At 36.0% G+C, this 18412-nt stretch overlaps 1 protein-coding gene across 2 annotated transcripts in view; it reads left to right on the top strand.

The window, feature by feature from the left end:
- The first annotated feature begins 890 nt into the window (after positions 1-890).
- ZSWIM2 (zinc finger SWIM-type containing 2) overlaps positions 891-18412 on the top strand; it is a 30774-nt gene continuing 13252 nt past the window's right edge. The window contains exons 1-3 of one of the 2 annotated variants that reach the window (XR_015553114.1): positions 891-1004; positions 1290-1368; positions 12796-12852. Coding sequence is in view for 1 of the 2 variants with exons in the window: in XM_087434961.1 (XP_087291087.1) it covers positions 11275-11613; positions 12796-12872; positions 14416-14456 (457 nt within the window). In the remaining variant the exon portion in view is untranslated. Of the gene's footprint in view, positions 1005-1289; positions 1369-10885; positions 11614-12795; positions 12873-14415; positions 14457-18412 lie in introns of those variants that run through there. The other variant, XM_087434961.1, reaches the window with a different exon arrangement.

The raw sequence follows: 18412 nt of genomic DNA, 5'->3' as shown, positions 1-18412 counted from the left end.
GTTGATGAGAAGTTAAAAAGCAATTCTGATTCCAGATCCTTTAGTCTCTCTCTCTTTCACACACACATCCACACACACACACAGTGTAGAATTTCTTCTCTGTCCCCATGATTATGAAATTTTACATTCACGGGCCTTGGTACTAGGCACTCAGGGCCACCACATATAGCACACAGGGGTGCACTGCACAACTCTGCTTATGCATACAGGATGCTGCCTTGGAGAAATTCAATGCCCAACCTATACACCCACCTCAGCAGATGTGTTTTTATACTTGATAAACCCTTTTCAGTCATTTAACTCATGCCTTCAGTTCCAGCAAATTTTTTTGAATCATTTCTTTAACGTTTTCTTCTTTCTCTTTCTTTGGTCTTTTTCTGGAACTTCTATTAATTAGGTTTAGACTTCTTGTACTATCTTACAATATGATTTTCTCACTTAAATTCTACTTTTTTGTTTTTTCTTATTGGTGGTGGTTAGTTGGGTTTTGTTGTTGTTGTTCTGTTATGTTTGTTTTATTTGCTGGGAGAGTTCCTCAGCTTTTAACAGTCCTCTTGAGTTTTCTTGTCTCATATTTTAAATTGCTAAAAGCTCTTCTTTGTTCTCTTAATAGTTCTTAATTATAGCATTCTGTTCTTTCTTACGGTTTCAATAGACTTACCTGTCTGAGGATTATGCAAAATTTTTTGTGTTTTCTTCTCCCTGCTGAGTCTCTGTTTCTTCCTCAAAGTTTTTTGCTTTTAGCTATTTGATCTCTATCTTTTATGTTAAAGGTCTCCCTGAGGTTTCTAATCCTTGGCTACCAGCTCATATTTAAGAGTGGGTGATGGAAAGCCCCAGTTTGAAACTCTGAGTGTACAGGTGGGGCTTGCTGACTGTAGACATCACAGCAAGTGATCTGGCCAGGCCATGTCACCACCATTGGAGAGCCCCTCTTGTTCATGTTGAGGTCTTTCATCCTGGGGCAGATTCCCTAGAGAAGACTCTTCCTTTCTTCTCGGAAAGTAAGTACCTGACAACCAGTGATCTAGTGAATAGAGTAAGGGGTTGGGATTCAGCCTCTAAAATGCGTGTACTTACTTAATACTACTATTTTCAGTATGATACCACCACCTTTGAATATGCTTGGGGTTCCCCAATGTAAAGCCCTTCGGTTTTAACTCCTCCAGAGAATAAATCTCTGCTGATTCACCTGGGTGAAGGCAGTTGTCTAAATGTTCAGAATGAGGAAGGGGAACTGGGGTTATAATTCCTTCTAAGCAGCTTTCAATCAATTTTCCTCATTTTAGAATATCATCCCACTGGACCCTCCAACTGCCAGAGGTAACTGATTGCATACATCCTTAGGCTCCTTTGGAATTCTTGAAGGTAAACTGGACTGGTTCTCACCTTTTGCAACACAAGTTCAATATACAGCCTTCATCGGTTTGCTATGACACCTACCACTCATCAGTCATTCCATTTTTCAAAATTATGTTGCTGTTGTCTCCACTTTCATCCTTTTGTACTTGTGGGTTCTTGCCTTTTAAAACATCCCTTTGCTATAGCTTCTGTGGGGTTTTGAAAAGTCGCTTAATTAGATTCATATGTTTAATTTACCAAGCAGCAACTTTGTATCTCCATCAGCTAATAGATTTTTTTTTCTTTTTTTTTTTTTTTTTTTTTTGCCACTTGGAGCACGAAGGAAAGCCAAAAGCCAAAATATACTACAGATATCAGTTTATAAGTGTTTCAATGCAACAGAACCGAAGATATCTAGAGAATTCAGCTGTCCACCTCCACACCTGAATTCCCTTAGATTCCTCAAGTTTGTGCCTCTAGAAACACAATTTTATAGCTGGCTTATAATTGCTCAGTCCTATGGCAACCAGGTCACACTAACAAAAAAATTCACAAAGGACTGCTATATAAAAAAAGATTGTAGTTTATTGACATAAAGTAAGAAATGTACTATCAAATGAATAAAATATTCAAATTTTATGAATTGCAATTCTATGCTCAAAGTGAAAAAGGCAAAAATAATAATAAGGTTATGTTAGAAGAATGAAACTTTAATTATTAATGGTATGATGCTGATTAGTTTGACGCACTGTGTCAATTTGCCAGTCAAACCATTGTCAAAATTTTTAATCATAAATAATCAATATAAAAGAAGTTTCAAGACAATTAAGGCTTATTTCCAGGGGAAAAAAAAAAGATATTCCATTAAGACAAGTCCAAACTGATATATCCAATTTTCTAAAAGCATGTCCTTTGAAAGCCCCACAGGCACCACAATCTTAACGTGTTTACACCTGGCTTCAACATCTTCCTGCCCAAACCTGTTCTTCTGTGTTACCTATCCAGGAGTTTGAGATTCATCTTCAACACTTCCCTCTCCCTATCATCCATATGTTTTTGGTTTCTAAGGCATTTTAATAGGTCTGACACCCATTCTTTCTTCTGTATCTCCATAATCATGAAGTTAATGCAGAGCCTCATTTTAGTTACTCATTTGGTCACAAAAAACTAGAGACTCACCCAAGCTAATTCAAGCCAAGTGGTTTTATCGCAACGAGTGTTAAAAGATAAATTGAGGCACATTAAAATTTACAAGAGTTTGTTTGACCATATATCCATTCAAATCAGGCAGCGCCAAACAAAAGGTGATTAGGAGCACTCCACCAACAAGAGCTAGGGGAGAGGTTTTTATAGAGAAAATGAGGAAGCAAAGCAAGGAAATTATTTGATTGGCTATAGCTTAGTAGTTGCCTTATTTGGAAAGCCTAGTTGGCTGTTTATGATTGGTGGGTCTTCAGTTTAATTTTCTCGGATTTGAGTGCATTGACTCTGGCTTAGGTTTTGGTTGGCTTATGTAGGCTACCAATATAAGAGAGCCACCCCAGTCTAATGGCCTCCTTGTTTAGTTACTTTAACATGAGTAAGTGGGGAATCACACAATAATCTGGAAGGAGGGACTATAATCGGGCTAGTCTTCTGTGGTGTTAGAGCTAGAGAATTGTTTAGATTCGTGGTAGCTCTGGTCTGGGGACTTTGGCAGCAGAAGTCCAGAAAGCTTTACTCTAGTGCTCTGCCACTAGTGTGACCATGTGGTACTTTACAGATCTGCTTATTCCTATCCCCCTAAGTGCTAGTATCCCAAGTGTTAGTTCAGTGTCCAACAAAGGAAGCCTAGATCATCTTCATGAGCCAGGCCACTGAAATCAGATTGGTCTATGAAGTCTTGTTGAATGCAGTGTCCACTCCTGGTCCAAATAGCTGTAAACAGAGGTACAGTGATGCATGCTACCTCCCTTTCACTGGAGAATCTAGAAAGGAGAGTCATGAGATGTAGACATGGGTGTGCAGTAGAGCCCTCTTTTTTTTTTCTTCTTTGCCTTACTTATGCAACATTGCCCTAGACCTGTCTAGAACTGCACCAGTGGAGTTCAAGAAACAACTTTGGAAATCAAAAAATGAGATAATATTCACACAGATATTCATTCCAGAGCATCATCTCATTTTGAGATTTCCCACAGGGTTAGGTCAAAGTACCATATTTTCTTGCTGACTCTGAAAACACACACACACACACACACACACACACACACACACACACACATACATTTCTGTTCCTTTTGCTTAGGGAATGTAATATTTTTCTACTTATAATATGTATATGACCCTACCCTGAGAGTTTCAGGTGTTGTCATTTGTTACAAAAGCAATGTTCAATAATATGTTCAAATTATAGATCAGCTAAATTCAGTCCCTGTTGTGCAGTTAAGAATAGTGCCAAATAACATCAGAAAAATTACCATCTGGAAGGTACAGAGAAGAGACAGACTGAATGTCTTTTCCAAGTTAATGACTAAACAATTAAGACAAAACAAGATGCTACTTTATTTCATATTAACTTAATTTTTTTGATTTACATAGACCCTAATGTCAAATATTTATACTGGTGTTCTTATGACCCTGAGGCCCACAAGAAAGATTCTCCAATGAATAGGATACTTATATTTATACGTAGAATATTGGAAGTTGTATATATGTTTAGAGAACTCTCAAAATGTTTTCATGTTGATTTTCTTTCAGTATGGTGACTAAGGTAATATTTCTATATATCACATTTATAGGAAAGATTCATGAATGCTACTGAAATTACATCATAAATCTTAAATTACACATTGCTTCTATGGCAAGTGGACAGGGAGAGGTAACTAGTTTAAATAAATTTTAAAACAACATTAATCTACATAGTTATAGACTCTTAAGGTTAAAATGTCCCCTAGAGGATATTTAGGACAATGTCTCACCTGTGCAAGAAAACCTTCCACAGTGGCCCTGAAATATGCCAATTCAGGATGCCCTTAAATGTCTTCTGTGAAGGAAATCTCCAAACATTGTAAGAGAGCTAGTTCACTTTGGACAGCTGAAATTATCCAAAATATTCTTCTTATAATGAGCTCAAGTCTTCCTCGCTAATACATCAAGTCCTCTAGAATAACATAGATCAAAAGGTTGCCCTCTCACATGTGTGCCTTTTAAAAAAGTATTTCTTCTTAAGTGTTCTAAGAACCCTTCATAAGATGTAGTACCCCAAGACTTCCAGACGCAGTCGGCAGCTAAAACAAAGCATATGACTCTGCTTGATTCCTCTATGGCATAAAGATTAAATAAATGGCATTAGCAAGGAGTTTCTCCCTTTAACATCAGGGCCCTTCTCTGATGCTGTAGGCAACAGACTTAGAAAGGAGCTTGGATCACACTGGGTAAAGCCCCTAAAAAATAATTGTTTCACAAAATGTGAGAAGAAACCTCACAGAGACAAGTTCCCCTAGGGGTATTAACCACAGTCCTAGCTTCCACCTGTTCCTGGATCACTGAAATACAAATCACCCCACCAGTCTAAAATGTTGCAGGTGGATTCTTACAATTCCAAGTAGATATTGAGGCAAAATAAGAAGACTTCATTTGCCTCCCGTTAGGGGCTATTACCAAGCCTAGAAGATATTACCACCATCAAGATGAATAAAAAGAATGAGGCAACTTCGAAAAAGATCAACAAAAAAGGCACACCTCTCAAGAAGTAAAGGAAGGATGTGCTTTTAAAAAAGAAATTGTAAATGTTAGATAGCACCTATTTTAATGCTTGGTAAAATTCAGAAAAACATGGTCTCATGGTTTCATAAAAAAATAAAATTAAGGGTGATAACTGTCTGCAATCAAAGGAGAAGTGGCTGAGACAAAGGCAGAACTGTATGAAAAACTAGCTGAAATAGGAAATGAACTAGAGTTTTTTAAAGTATTGTGAATTAAACATGCAATGATATAATTTTCAAATGCATTAGGATAAGGAGGGAAAATATGAAAAGCTCTCCCAGAAAGCACAAGAAAAGATTGAGAAAAAAATGATGAAAGAGAAGATAATAGATAGGAATGACCAAAAACAAGCAAATAAAATCAGATACAAAATACAGATAATTTATGTTCCCTAAAAAGAATCTGAAGCAATAATACCAAAGCAATAATCCATAACATAATAGACTAAGACACTGGGTTGATCAAGCACCAGAAAAATTTAATGAAAAACAACTCATGAAATGATCCTGGTTGAAGTCTTAAATACAAAGAATTTTTGAGCTTCAGGAATAAAAATGTTACCAATACATAAAAGGTAAAAAATTAGGCTGGCTTCAGATTCATACCATCTATATCATGGATCACCTGCAGAATATATAGCAATATCCTTAGAGTTAGAAAGACTTTAGTCCAAGCATTTTATAACCAGCCAAACTGTCATTCACCTGTAAAAGCAGTTTTAAGACAATTTTTTATGCTATTCAAGACTACAGAAAGTATACAGCTCACAATTTCTCCCTGCAAAAAGTATTCAAGAAGTTACTCAAACAAAACAAGAAATGAATCGACTAAATAAAGAGACTAGGGACAGATGATAAGTAATGGGAACCATTTAAACATAAGATTAAACAACCCTAGTTTTTCTGGTATGTATTTACTCATTAATCACGCATGGGAGAGAAGCTTCCTGAATCCTACGTGTCCGAAAATGACTTTATTTTATCCTTATATTTGTTTGATAACCTAGCTAGATATAAAATTCTAATATCAATGTCATTTTCCCTCAGAACTTCACCAAGTCTTTCAGCATCCTCTGATGCAAAAGAAAAAGGTGATGTTTATCTAGTGCTTGTCACTTTATACCTACCTTTCCATTCTGTAAAAAGTTAGGTTTTTCTCATTCTCTTCAATGTTCTGTAATTTATTAACCATATATCTAGGTGTGAATCATTCATTCACCCTACTCAGCACTGGATAAGCTCTTTCCACTTGAAGTATAGCTCTCCCCTTTGTTGTAGGAGACTTTTTCTATTATATCTTTGATAATTTCCTCACCTTAATTCTGCCCTTTGGAAATCTTAATAGTCTGAATTTGTCTACCTTAGATTAACCCTCTTTCTTTCTTTCTTTTTAATATTTTGCATCTTGCTTCTTTTTTGCTCTATATTCTGGATCCTTGACTATATCTTTCAAAACTTCTACTGGTTTTTTTTAATTTGACAATCATTTTTAAAAGCAAAAGGCTCCTTCTTATTCTCTGATTGTTCCTTTTGGCTGGCCAAACTACTTTAACCTCCCTTCTCTTACTCATTTTGATAACTCTCTGATTTGTTAATATCACCTTTCCATATTTCTCAGATTTGGGGGAGCAGCCTCTAGATTGTAAACACATGGCTAGTTTCTGCCAAGACTTGAAAGGCAGAAGTGAAGCTCTTGAGACCACGCAGCCCAAGTAGCAACCACAGTTAGGAAGTCCTTTGATTTTTCTGCAGCAACAATGGTGGAGGTACAGATGTCTAGTCCCTAGCTTCTTGAGTGACACAGAAGGCTTTGCACTGGAAAAGTCTCACAGTATGAGTGAATGATTTTGCTGAGTGCCTCACTTTAGTGTGGGATCAAAGATTGATTCTGTGGCCTTTCTAGACAGTCTACAATATCCTATAATAAATTCCTTTATACTTAGAACCAACCAGAGTGGCAACCCAATGCCAGCAGAAAACAGGGAGTAACCTGTTCCATACTCATACCTTAACTTATTCCCCCTTTCATCAGCCAGCACTTTCCATCCATATTTGTTCTTCTAGTAGTTTGTTGAAATTTACCAATGGCCCCGTATTCATTTTCTATTGCTGTGTAAAAAATTTACCATTACCTTAGTGACTTAAAACAACACCCATCTATTACCTCACAGATCTGTAGGTCAGAAGTGGAGGCAGGCCTAGCAAGTTTCTCTGCTCAGAGTATTAGAAGGCTCAAATCAAGGTATCAGCCAGGCTGTACTCTTATCCGGAAGTTCTGGGGAAGACTCTGATTTCCATCTCATTCAGGTTCTTGACAAAATCCAGTTCCTTGTTGCTAAAGGTCTAAGGCCTCCATTTCTTTTCTGGCTTTCAGCCAGAGGCTTCTCTCTTCTTCCAGAGGCCCCAGCATTCCTTGTCACACGGCCCCCTCAATCTTCAAAGCCAGCAAGAGAATTAGGCTTCGATTCTGACTTCTCCTTCTGCCACCAGCCAGAGAAAGCTCTCTGCGTTTAAAGGATTTGCGTGATTAGATTAGGGTGACCCAAATTATCTCCATTTTAATTGTCAACTGATTAGTAACATTAATACATCTGCAGAATCTCTCTTGCCATGTAACATGATATATTCACAGAGGAGAGAATTATATAAGGGAAAGGTCATTGGAGTCATTCTTAGAATTCTGCCTACTACAGCCCTTTCGCTTCAATGTCAGAGGGTGAAACTTTTTTAATTTTTTATTATTTTCATAGGCTTTACAGATGGAAGAGGAACTAACATTATCTACACAGTCTGGCATATTAAACTAAAAGTCCCAATCACACTCATAGTGGGTTGCAAATTTATTTATACTACACTTGGATGTGCAAATTATTGAAACATGTTTTCTTCATAAATGATCCAATCATCTCTGCTAGCTGCCACTCCCCTCGATCACAGGGGGGAAAAAACACCTTAATAAACTGTAAGTTTAGTCCCATTTAATAATTAAAGTCTTTTTAGATAAATGGTGTCTATTGCCAAAGGAAAATTGCACTGGACAGAGTTAAACAGGCAAGGAATTCAAGACGATTGCAGTAGGGGAGAGATTGACCTCAATGACACTGAAACTAAAGGCAAGGGTTTTGGAGCCTGAGGTGAGCTAGTGGAAAAGTACCAGAGGAGGTCCTGGGGGAGGCTGGTCAGCGTGATTAGGACATCCGTGTTTACTAATTGGATCCACACTGCCACAAAGAGTGGGAGAAAGGAGCATTACCTTTCTTGATGATTCCGTTTCAAAGGGATGGCTCCCAGGTAAAGATATTACTGGCAAGAGGCTGGCAAGATTTACATCTCAAAGGAGCAGAAAAGAATTTACAATTGAAAATTTTCTAAAGTAAATTCTCTAAAAAAAAGGGAGGTCTGGGTCCTACAGTCAGGAAGCAACTTGTCTAAAGTGTAGTCAAGGTGAGGGGAATGTTAATGCTACCTTGGTCACTATTACGGATAAAATGCTTAGCCTTTCAGATTTTCTCCCATCCCCTATTTCTCTCCAAAAACGTATATGAGTGTAGGAGGAAAATGAAGTTTACGTAACCACGTGTCTGATGACAAAAATGAGCCACCTTGAATCCATACAATGTCCCCTGGATTCTTGCTGGTCACTTCTGCAGTATGGCCAATCTGAACTGCTCCCTGTTGGTGATCACTGGGTTGTGACCGGCCCTATTTGATTTTTCTTTTTTAATGGAATGTGTCATGTTGGCATCTCCCACTGCAGTCCTTGGTTCTGTTTGCTTCCAGTCTTGAAATCATTGAGTTCTGCATCCTCTTTGTCAGCCACTAACCAGTATTCTGCCTTTCTTTTGTGCCCAGTCTCTAGAGGTAAACACAAACTCCTATATTCATTGCATGTCTTTAATCCTTGAGAACCAAGGCATTACATCCAGTTCATTTACCTATCTGTCTTCCACTGGCATCTCTGCATACTGCTCATCAAGTGTTAGGTTTCCTAGTAGCCTGCACCTCCCTAACACTATTCCATAAGTAAGCATACTGCCCCCACACACCCGCCCCAGGTGTTCTCTGTCTTCCCAAACCCATCTCAATGTTTCAGTCCATCCCTCCACATACTCCCATCCTCACCCCAACACACACACACCCAGGTTGAGATTGGCAGCTGACTTCCGTTACTCTTCTCCCCACCACCCCCACCCCCAGGGCATCCTCTTCCATACAATTCCAAGGTCTAATACTGGAGGCCCAGCTTTTTGTGTCTTAATCTGGAGCTATAGTAATTTATTAATTCCTGTCTTACATAACCAAATTGTATTGTTAAAGATGCTAAAACTTAATTCATGGAATTCAAAGCTTATCAGTGACTTGTTTCTAGCACTAACCACTTCCCTCTTCCCTGGGGCAATATGCTTCAAAAGGTACACTGTACATTTAAGAACACTGTGAATTTAACGGAGAAATTTAATTCCCTGAATTAATATTTGCAAAATATTACCCCTGTCACACACTCTTAAGAGATGAAGCAAACAGATGGGATAGTCACCTGGCTATAAAAAATGTTTTTAAAGTCTTAATTGACAGATACAAAAACAAATGTGTTTCAGCTAGACTGCAGATCTGTCTGGCAATCTGCACTCTCTCTTTTTAATTTCCATGAAAGCAAGAATTTTGTTACTTTTATCACCCCCAAAATGGACTTTATGAACGTATATTCAGTACACATAATGACCATTGGGTCTTAAACACGTGGACTTTCTGAATACGGTGTTTATCACTTATACATGGAGCAAGTATCATTATCTAATCATAGCAAGCAAAACACAACAGTTTTAACAATTATTTGCTACTGTTTGTTTTTAAAGTTCTCTTCAAGGTAATTCTTAAATAACTATATATACATAATATATTTAATACACTGAGATGTATATTATGTATATACATATACATATACATATATACAGAGAGATAAAGAGAAAGTGAGAGAGAGGGAATGGTGGTTAAATAAAGTGCCTTCACTCTGAAACCCAACTCATCTTGTTATATAGAAAATGTAGATTGTCATTAATTTATTTTGAGTTTTTTAATTATAAAATAAATAAACTAAGTGAATTCAATTTATAATTTCTTTTGATTTCAATATGAGGTTTTTCCCTAATATATAATGTTTTACTTTAACATCTGACACCATTAAATTGATAGTAAAGTTGGGAGTATCGTAGTACTATGTTCGTTATTAGTCAGAGTAGGAGAATAGAAATAAAATTTAGTAAGTTAAAACCTTAGACCTAGGATTGGATGGTGTTTATCCAGGTATCTCACATGTGAAAGCTGCCGTTTCCATCATCATCTTTCATATCCTGGCCTTTGCCATTTTCTCCTCTCCTGTTCTTGACATAATCTAGTTGTGGCTTCCTCCCGTGATAAAATGGGACAAATATCCCCCATCTTTCTTTATGTTACTGGGCCACCAAGCGGCTCTTTCCTGATTTCAACTTCTTAAAGAGATTCCAGTAATATGGCTTCTTTACTTGATTCATACCTTAAGTTGTTATAGCTCTCCCCCTAGAACGTGGTAACGAAGCTCACAGGCAATTTGAAGTATTGGGTCAACACTGCATACCTTGGGAATCTTATTCCTTAGAATAGGGATTTGCAACTAGAGAGCACAGTTAATGGGTTCCGCACCCCGCCCATCACCCATCCCCACCCAACATGCAATTTACAGATGCCCCCCTTGCTTTAAGACCACACCCACCCACACCCACACCCACACACACTCATTTAAGGATCTCGCTTCCCAGGAGTTAGACCTGTTTTCTACATCTGTGCTCTTCCCCAGCAACTCGCTCAGATGATGCACATAGTGACCAATCGGGAAACGTGTGTGGAATATTGCTGAACGTCAGCAATCACTCTGGGCTTTCTGATAAGGATGATGAATCATCACTGGATAATTTTAGCATCCAGGGCCCAATGAGACACCGGGTTGTGCGACTGTCCTAACACACAGATTTCACGAGCCCTGCCTGCGAGGAACCAGCAGAAGGAATTCGAGAGAGTTGACAGCTATGCTTTAGGCCGCCAGCTTTTTAATCAGCCAGTTGGTTATTAGAAAAATTCCTCGGTCGGGGGCGCCGCTTCACGAAGCAGTGGAGGCGGGTGCGAGCTGTGCAATCGACAGCCGCCGGCACCTTTGATGCCAGCCCCAGCTCGGCGCAAGGCATGCTGGGACTCCGCGGATCGCAACCACCGTCACCAAGGCAACCGGAGAGCACGCGGTTGTCACGGAGACCACGCGGTTGTCACGGAGACCAGCTACTGCCTCAGAGAGCCTCGCCCAGGGGCTGCCTTCGCCCGCGACGCTGGCAGGATGCTTCGCCGAGGCTCCAGGGCCTCTGAAAGGCGAAGACACTTGAGCGACCACCTCAGCTGGCAACAAGACCTGGCGCTGAGCAGCAGCATCTACCTCCTGCAAGAGATGGGCCCCACTGGCTTCCTGCTGAGGGAGGAGGAGCCAGAATACAGGGATTTCCGAGTAACTACCGCCCCCAGCTCGCCTCCGCCCCCGCCCGGTCGGCCGCGGGGTCCCCCAGGCCCGCGCTGGATCAGGCCACCCTCGCAGTCCCTGCGGCCACTCGCTGCCATACCCCGCCTGCCCATGTTCCAGACTCTAAGATGTGCAAATTGCAGGGGAAAGGGTATTCGTTAGAAAAGTTTCATTGTTGAAAGTTAGGAGTCCGAATTGAATCCAGCTCTTGTAAGATGATGGCCCTTGATCTTTAGGCTTGAAAAAGTGAGACGTTTTATATGACTATTTACGTGCGTTCTTGGATCAGTTGTTAGCAGTCACTAGCCCTGTAACGCAAACGAAATGAAAATCCTACAATCTGTTTACGTACCGTAAATATTTGCTAAATAAGTAAAATCGGTTTTTCTTTACTCTTTAGTAGCTCTCAAGCTGTAACAAGAACCTTTTAAAGTATCGTTTAAATGGCGATACCTTGGAAAGGTCTTAATGAATAAAAATTCTTTTTAATTTTGCTGAAAGACCACAGATATTTCATATTCGCATATCCCGCTCTCACCGCTCAAAAATCAGCCGCTGCACCACCTCCCAGGAGTTAACTTGGAAAATTTTAATTTAGTGTTGTGCATTTTAGGTACTGAATACAGATTATTAGCCTGTGTTTATTTAAGACATCCTTTTTTTCCTTTGTTGCTTACCACACTTAGTGTATTTAATAAATTGTTTGGCCAATATAGTCCTAGTGAATAAAATTAGTTTTCTTGAATAAAATTAAACTCACCAATTCAAATGTACAAAACAAACAGAAGTCCAAGATGAACTGCCTTAGGAAAGTTTTTCACCTCCATTGCAAGATAGAATTTCCTTTCAGTAAGAAATTTATAGATTTTTTTTTTTTTTACTTTTAAAATTAGATTTCTTTTCACCCACCTGAGTGCAGATCACTTAAAAACAGTCTTAATTGATAATGCGAGTTGTTGACCAAGGCAAAGAATATGCAAGTGAAAACCCAGCCTAGAAACTGGTGTCAAGAGTTAAGATGTCCCAGTGAACTCTATTCAACCTTTTGGAGTCACCAAAACTGAATTACCTCTTGAAATCTCTTTTAATCCTATTATCTATTAACTTGGTTTTACTCTAACTCTGAAAATTAACTGGAGTTTTTTTAAAGTATACATTTTTCCTGTAAAGGTTTTTCTAGGAAATCCTCATTTTTGTGACTGTTCCAGATTTCTGAAAGGAGGGGAGCTTTGTAAGCATATATGCTGGTAAGTAGCTTAGTAGTGAAGGTCTTCCACAAAGGAACATCTTGGTATATAATATGTTTTGCCTTTTTCGTGGTTTGAGTATTCAGGAGTAAAGAAATTTGCTGTTGGGAGAACATAAAGGTAAAATGGTCATAGTTTATCAATATACTGTTGGATATTTTATTTCATTCCAAAAATTAAATAAGGTTTAAGTTGAGAAACATACCACCACCTCTATATGTTTGGAATGTTAATGTTTTTAATAAGAAAAAAATCAATTTTTAGATTCTCATTATGTACAAATGTGAAATCTAACTATAAAACAGAAAAAAACTCCCTGGTTCACCTCACTGATGATAATTATGTGGTTCATTATAGTATTTTTTAATTTATTATTTTCTAAAATGAGCTTTTGACTGTGCATCTTTCAAGATATAGGTAGCACTGTACCGAAGATTACTTCTGTCAAATCTGAAACTTTTCCTCTAGTGTCACAACCTATTTGTAGGGGAATCTGAGAAATGAAAAGCAAAAAGATTTTTTCTATTTAAAGCCAAATCAACTCATTTTGTTTATCTGCCTCAAGTTATACCCACAAATCATTAATTGTATTACTATAGAAAATGTGCAATTGATATTTGGGGGAAAAATTTAAACAAGAAATTGAGAACAGAGTGTGTATCTCATATTTCTAATGCTTTTCTTTTTAGGAAAAAAAAAACAGTATATAGCTATTATTTCTAATGCTTTTATTTACTAAGTTTTTTATAGTTTTGTTTTGATCAGTTTTTATTGAGCATCTACTAACATATGTTATTAGCTCTAGTTAGCATAAAGGTATAAAATATAGTCCTTTCAAAACTTGCAGTTTGGTTTTGTTATACTTAAAATAGGTTTTTTTCCATTTTTATTTTATACCAGCTTCCTCAGGACAAGGGCATTCAGTTTTGATTTTTATGCAATGTAACTCATTTTTTACAGTACGTTAAACCATAAACTGAATAGAAATATACTCCAAGTATTTAATATACTAAAGTATATTTAATATGTTTAAGAATTTGATATATATTCCCACTTCAAAAAAAAGCCATATTTCATCAATTGGTGATATTTGAAAATATTTTTTCTCTGTACATTAAAGTGGTCTATGTAGAAAAACAGTCATTTGGTACTCTATCCAGAAAATCACTCCATTTCCAGGAGTGGGAAACTTCCGGGGAAGTTTAAAGGAAGTACTATGAATACCTAAACTCCCTTACTAGCCTTTCTCTGTGAATGACTGTCTGTCGTAAAGAAATACATGAACTCTCTGTGGCAAATCTCTTTACTGCAAATGTCTTTTGTTTCCATTTATTATACTTTTTTCACATATGCTTATTTTAAAACATAAATTTAACTACTATTATAACAGAAAACTAATGAGAGTTTTAAGTCTGTTCATAACACTTTCAGCAATATAAATTCTATAATGCTATTCCTATTCTAAAATTAAAATGAAATAATATCTTTTGAGGTTATGTCAGAAATAAATGATCTGTCCTGTTTTTCTACTTGTGAATATTAGGGTCTTGTTGAAGAAATTCAGGCTTCCAAGGAATCATGAATGTAAGTTGTATTTTTACTAATTTGAAGTTAACAAATTTAATAGTTTCTTCTTTATACGTGTTCTAAATTTAGACAGTTATTTTTCTAGACAATCTAACAACTATCTGTATGTAGCCCAGTTTGTTACGCTTAAGACAGTCGGAACATTTTTCTTTATTAATAAAAAAATGTAACTTTATATATCATTTTCAAATTCAAAGGAACTTAATAAAAAAAGGGTGAAACAATGGCCATTCGGTAGAAAAAACATCCCTCATGTGTTCTAAGCAAAGATTCACAGTAGTTTCTGTATCTAAAATTATTTTAATCATGAGAAAATAAGAAATGTAATTTTTTAGATCTCAGAAATAGACAGTTGACATGGCACATAATTTCGTTCAAAAGTGTTTACTGACTGAAATTTTTATGAAAAAAATATATTTTTTAGAGTAAAGTAGTTTTTATGTCAGTATTTAAAGTGAGATTAGAGTCAGGCATATAGTCGTGTGCCTTTAAATTCTAGAGTCCTCAAAAAGAAAAAAGAAAAAGAATTTTATTACAGGCCATTTGGTTTTGTACATTTTATAATAAAGATACATTATTATGGAAGTGTTCCCTGCAATCAAGGAGTTATTTGACCTACACTAGACCCATCTAAGAACTGCAATGGCATTTTAAAGCTTGTTAATAAATTTTATAATATTCATAAAGAATTAAAGTAATAATCTGTTTTTAATTTTTTTCAAAGAGTATTGTATTTAGGCAAGTTCATCCCCCCCAACTATTATATAAGTATAATCACAGTAGACGTTTAAAAGTTATACTAGATAATAAATTAGTATTACTGTTTCACAGGGATTTTTCTTTTGTATTCTTCTCTCACTCTACACATTCTCTTAGAAATGTCTCCTATTTTCTGTGTCGCCAGCTGTTAACATCTGTGCCAGTGATGTCCACATCTTTACGGCAGACCAGTATTTCCAGCTGCCTTCTGGGCACCTCAATTTTGAAGGTCCCACAGGCATTTTAAATACCAAATTTCCCCCATAGGTGCTCCGCTCTTATATTCCCTACCTCACATATTGGCTTTCTTTTTGCTTTAGTCTCCGAAGCTAGAAACCTTAGGATTCCTCTTGATTCCCAGCCTCCTTCCTCTTCGCTCATATGTTGAGTCATCCCACAAATCCTGTTTATGTTACACCCTACTTACCTCTCCACAGTATCCTCATCTTTCTATCCTCATTCTCACCTTCCTCCTTCACACTGTAGACAAAAGGTTCTTTCTGAAACGCCACTTACTATCTACTTCTCCCTGCTAATTCCTTCATACTCAATGATTAGCTTGTGTAATTTCCTACATGTTGTTTTCGTCTTTACTTCTCCATTTTATCCACCTGAAGTTAAATGTTCACATCCTTTCCAAAGTCTTCGTCGTTCTGTACACTATTTTCCATATCTTTTCACAAGATTTTATACTAGGATTGTCCAACAGAAATACAGTGTGAGCCACATATGGACTTTTCTAGTAGCCGTATTAATAAAAAGTAAAAAGAAACAGGGGAAATTAATTTTAATGTTTTAATTTAACCCAATACATCAAAATATTATCATGTCAACATATAATCAATATAAAAGGTATGAGATATTTTATATTTTTTTTATGGTCTTCAAACTCTAGTGTGTATTTTACATTTCCAGCACATCTCAACTCAGATACTATATTTTCATTAGAAATACTTGATCTTCATTTAGACTTCATGAAATATTCCATTGAAAAATAGATTCACATAATACCCACATTGTTACAAACATACTTATAAATTTTCCAATAACTATTGATTATCAGTTTTCAATTTAAATTGAAATGAAACAAAATTAAAAATTCAGTTTCTCAGTACACTAGCCATATTTCAAGTGCTCAGTAGCCACATGTGACTAATGGCTATCGTGTGGGACGGTGCAGCTCTACTCAATTAAATTTAACAATATTTATTGTACTGCATATCTGCTAGGTGATTTTTATAAACTGAATAATATGAATTGCTAATATTTGGATTTTTTCATCCACAAAAGCAACAATTTCATATGGATCAGTCTGATACTTTATATTGTATTATCCTTTGTACTTCTTTTTTTTTTTTTTTTTTTATTTTTTGTTTATTGCAGTAACATTGGTTTATAACATTGTAAAAATTTCAGGTGTACATCATTGTACTTCTATTTCTGCATAGATTACATCTTAAAGGCAGAAACTATGTCTTATTCTTTTTATAAATATCAGTCTATAGTAGAAAATTTTTTAATGTTTAAAATTAATTCTATATATTAATTTTGAACATTTATGCTTCCTACTAAAATAAAAGATTTTTCATATCTCCTATATTTAAAAGTTTTAGTCAACATTGAGAAAATTCTATATGCACAAATATTCAAAGAAAGTAGAAGTCTTAATGACCTTGAAATTTATCATTTAGATGAAAGCTAGAACAAAAATACATGAAAATTAAAATAATTCAAAGAAAGCTATAAACAGTTATTCATTAGGATTATGTAAAGTATGTACATAAGTGTGGAGGAAATGGTTACTTAGTAATGAAAGAGGATAGTTTTGAACATCATTCATAGATTATTTTCTAGAACAAATCTAGAAACGATTATTTGCACCCTGGTTTTACATATCAGAAACCTGAGACTTTTATTTTTGATGACCTACAATGATGATTATGCAGGAATTTTATTATAGAGATATTAGTTTTTGAACACTGAACATTCTTTTTTCCATCACCTAACAAATGTTTCTCAGCAAAACCTAGATTTATTACCTAATAGTTTCTTCTAAATACGTCTAATAAATGCCATCTGTTCCTTTTTTTAATTAAATATTTACAAATAAAATAAAAACCACATTAAAGTATTTTTTTTAAATTCCCATCGCTAAGATATAAGGAACTTTTTTATTTTTTTTTTTTATTTTTTTTTTTTAAAGATTTTATTTATTTTATTTTTTCCCCCCAAAGCCCCAGTGGATAGTTGTATGTCGTAGCTGCACATCCTTCTAGTTGCTGTATGTGGGACTCGGCCTCAGGATGAATGGAGAAGCGGTGCCTCGATGCACACCCGGGATCCGAACCCGGGCCACCAGCATCGCAGCGCGCGCACTTAACCACCAAACCACAGGGCCGGCCCAAGGAACTTTTTTATTTTCTGTTTTCCTTTTTGACTTTATGTTTGCCTAACAGTCTGTGGGAATTCTGTGTTCTGCTTTTATCACAAGTGTTACTTTATAAATATTTTCAATGCTATGCAATCTCTGTAATTAAAGTCATCAATGGTTACCATATTTCACTGTATATAGTATATCATAATTTATTTAACATTACTCCATTGTTAGGCATTTAATTTATTTCTAACTACATGTCATTTTTTTGTACATGATTTTCCTTTTTTCAGTTATTTCTTTTGCCTAAAGTCTCATTAATTGGATTTTAAAGTAAAAATATTACTATCTTTATGTCTGACCCCCATATGTACTGTCAAATTGGCCTTTAAAATACTTCTGCTGATTTATAATTTCAGCAATATATCAATTTTCTGCTAGTTTTGTTAGTTTTTTCCATTCATGTTTTAGACACATTTAACCTTATTACCTAAGCATATGGTGAAAGACATTAACAGCATATTTAAGTCCCCAAAGAAAATAAAGACACACAGAAATATTTTGTAATGTTGGTAATATTTCTATAATATTAGAAAAAAGACGAAGTCACACAAAGCGAGAAAAAAATGCCAGATACAAGATTCGTAGTGATCTATTCATTCCTAGTAAATTAAATAAGAAAATAGTTTAAATTCTCCTATACATCTAACATACCCTTAGAAGATCTAAAATGCCTCCAAACAGCATTTTAATACAAAATACAATATACTTTTGTATTTTTAAATACAAAAATAAAATACATAAAGCAAACAAAACGTAA

The sequence above is a fragment of the Ceratotherium simum genome, chromosome 9, assembly GCF_057802395.1.
Source record: "Ceratotherium simum simum isolate JZ-2026a chromosome 9, ASM5780239v1, whole genome shotgun sequence".
NCBI lineage: Eukaryota > Metazoa > Chordata > Mammalia > Perissodactyla > Rhinocerotidae > Ceratotherium > Ceratotherium simum.
This window is presented reverse-complemented; position numbering and strand designations above follow the sequence as displayed.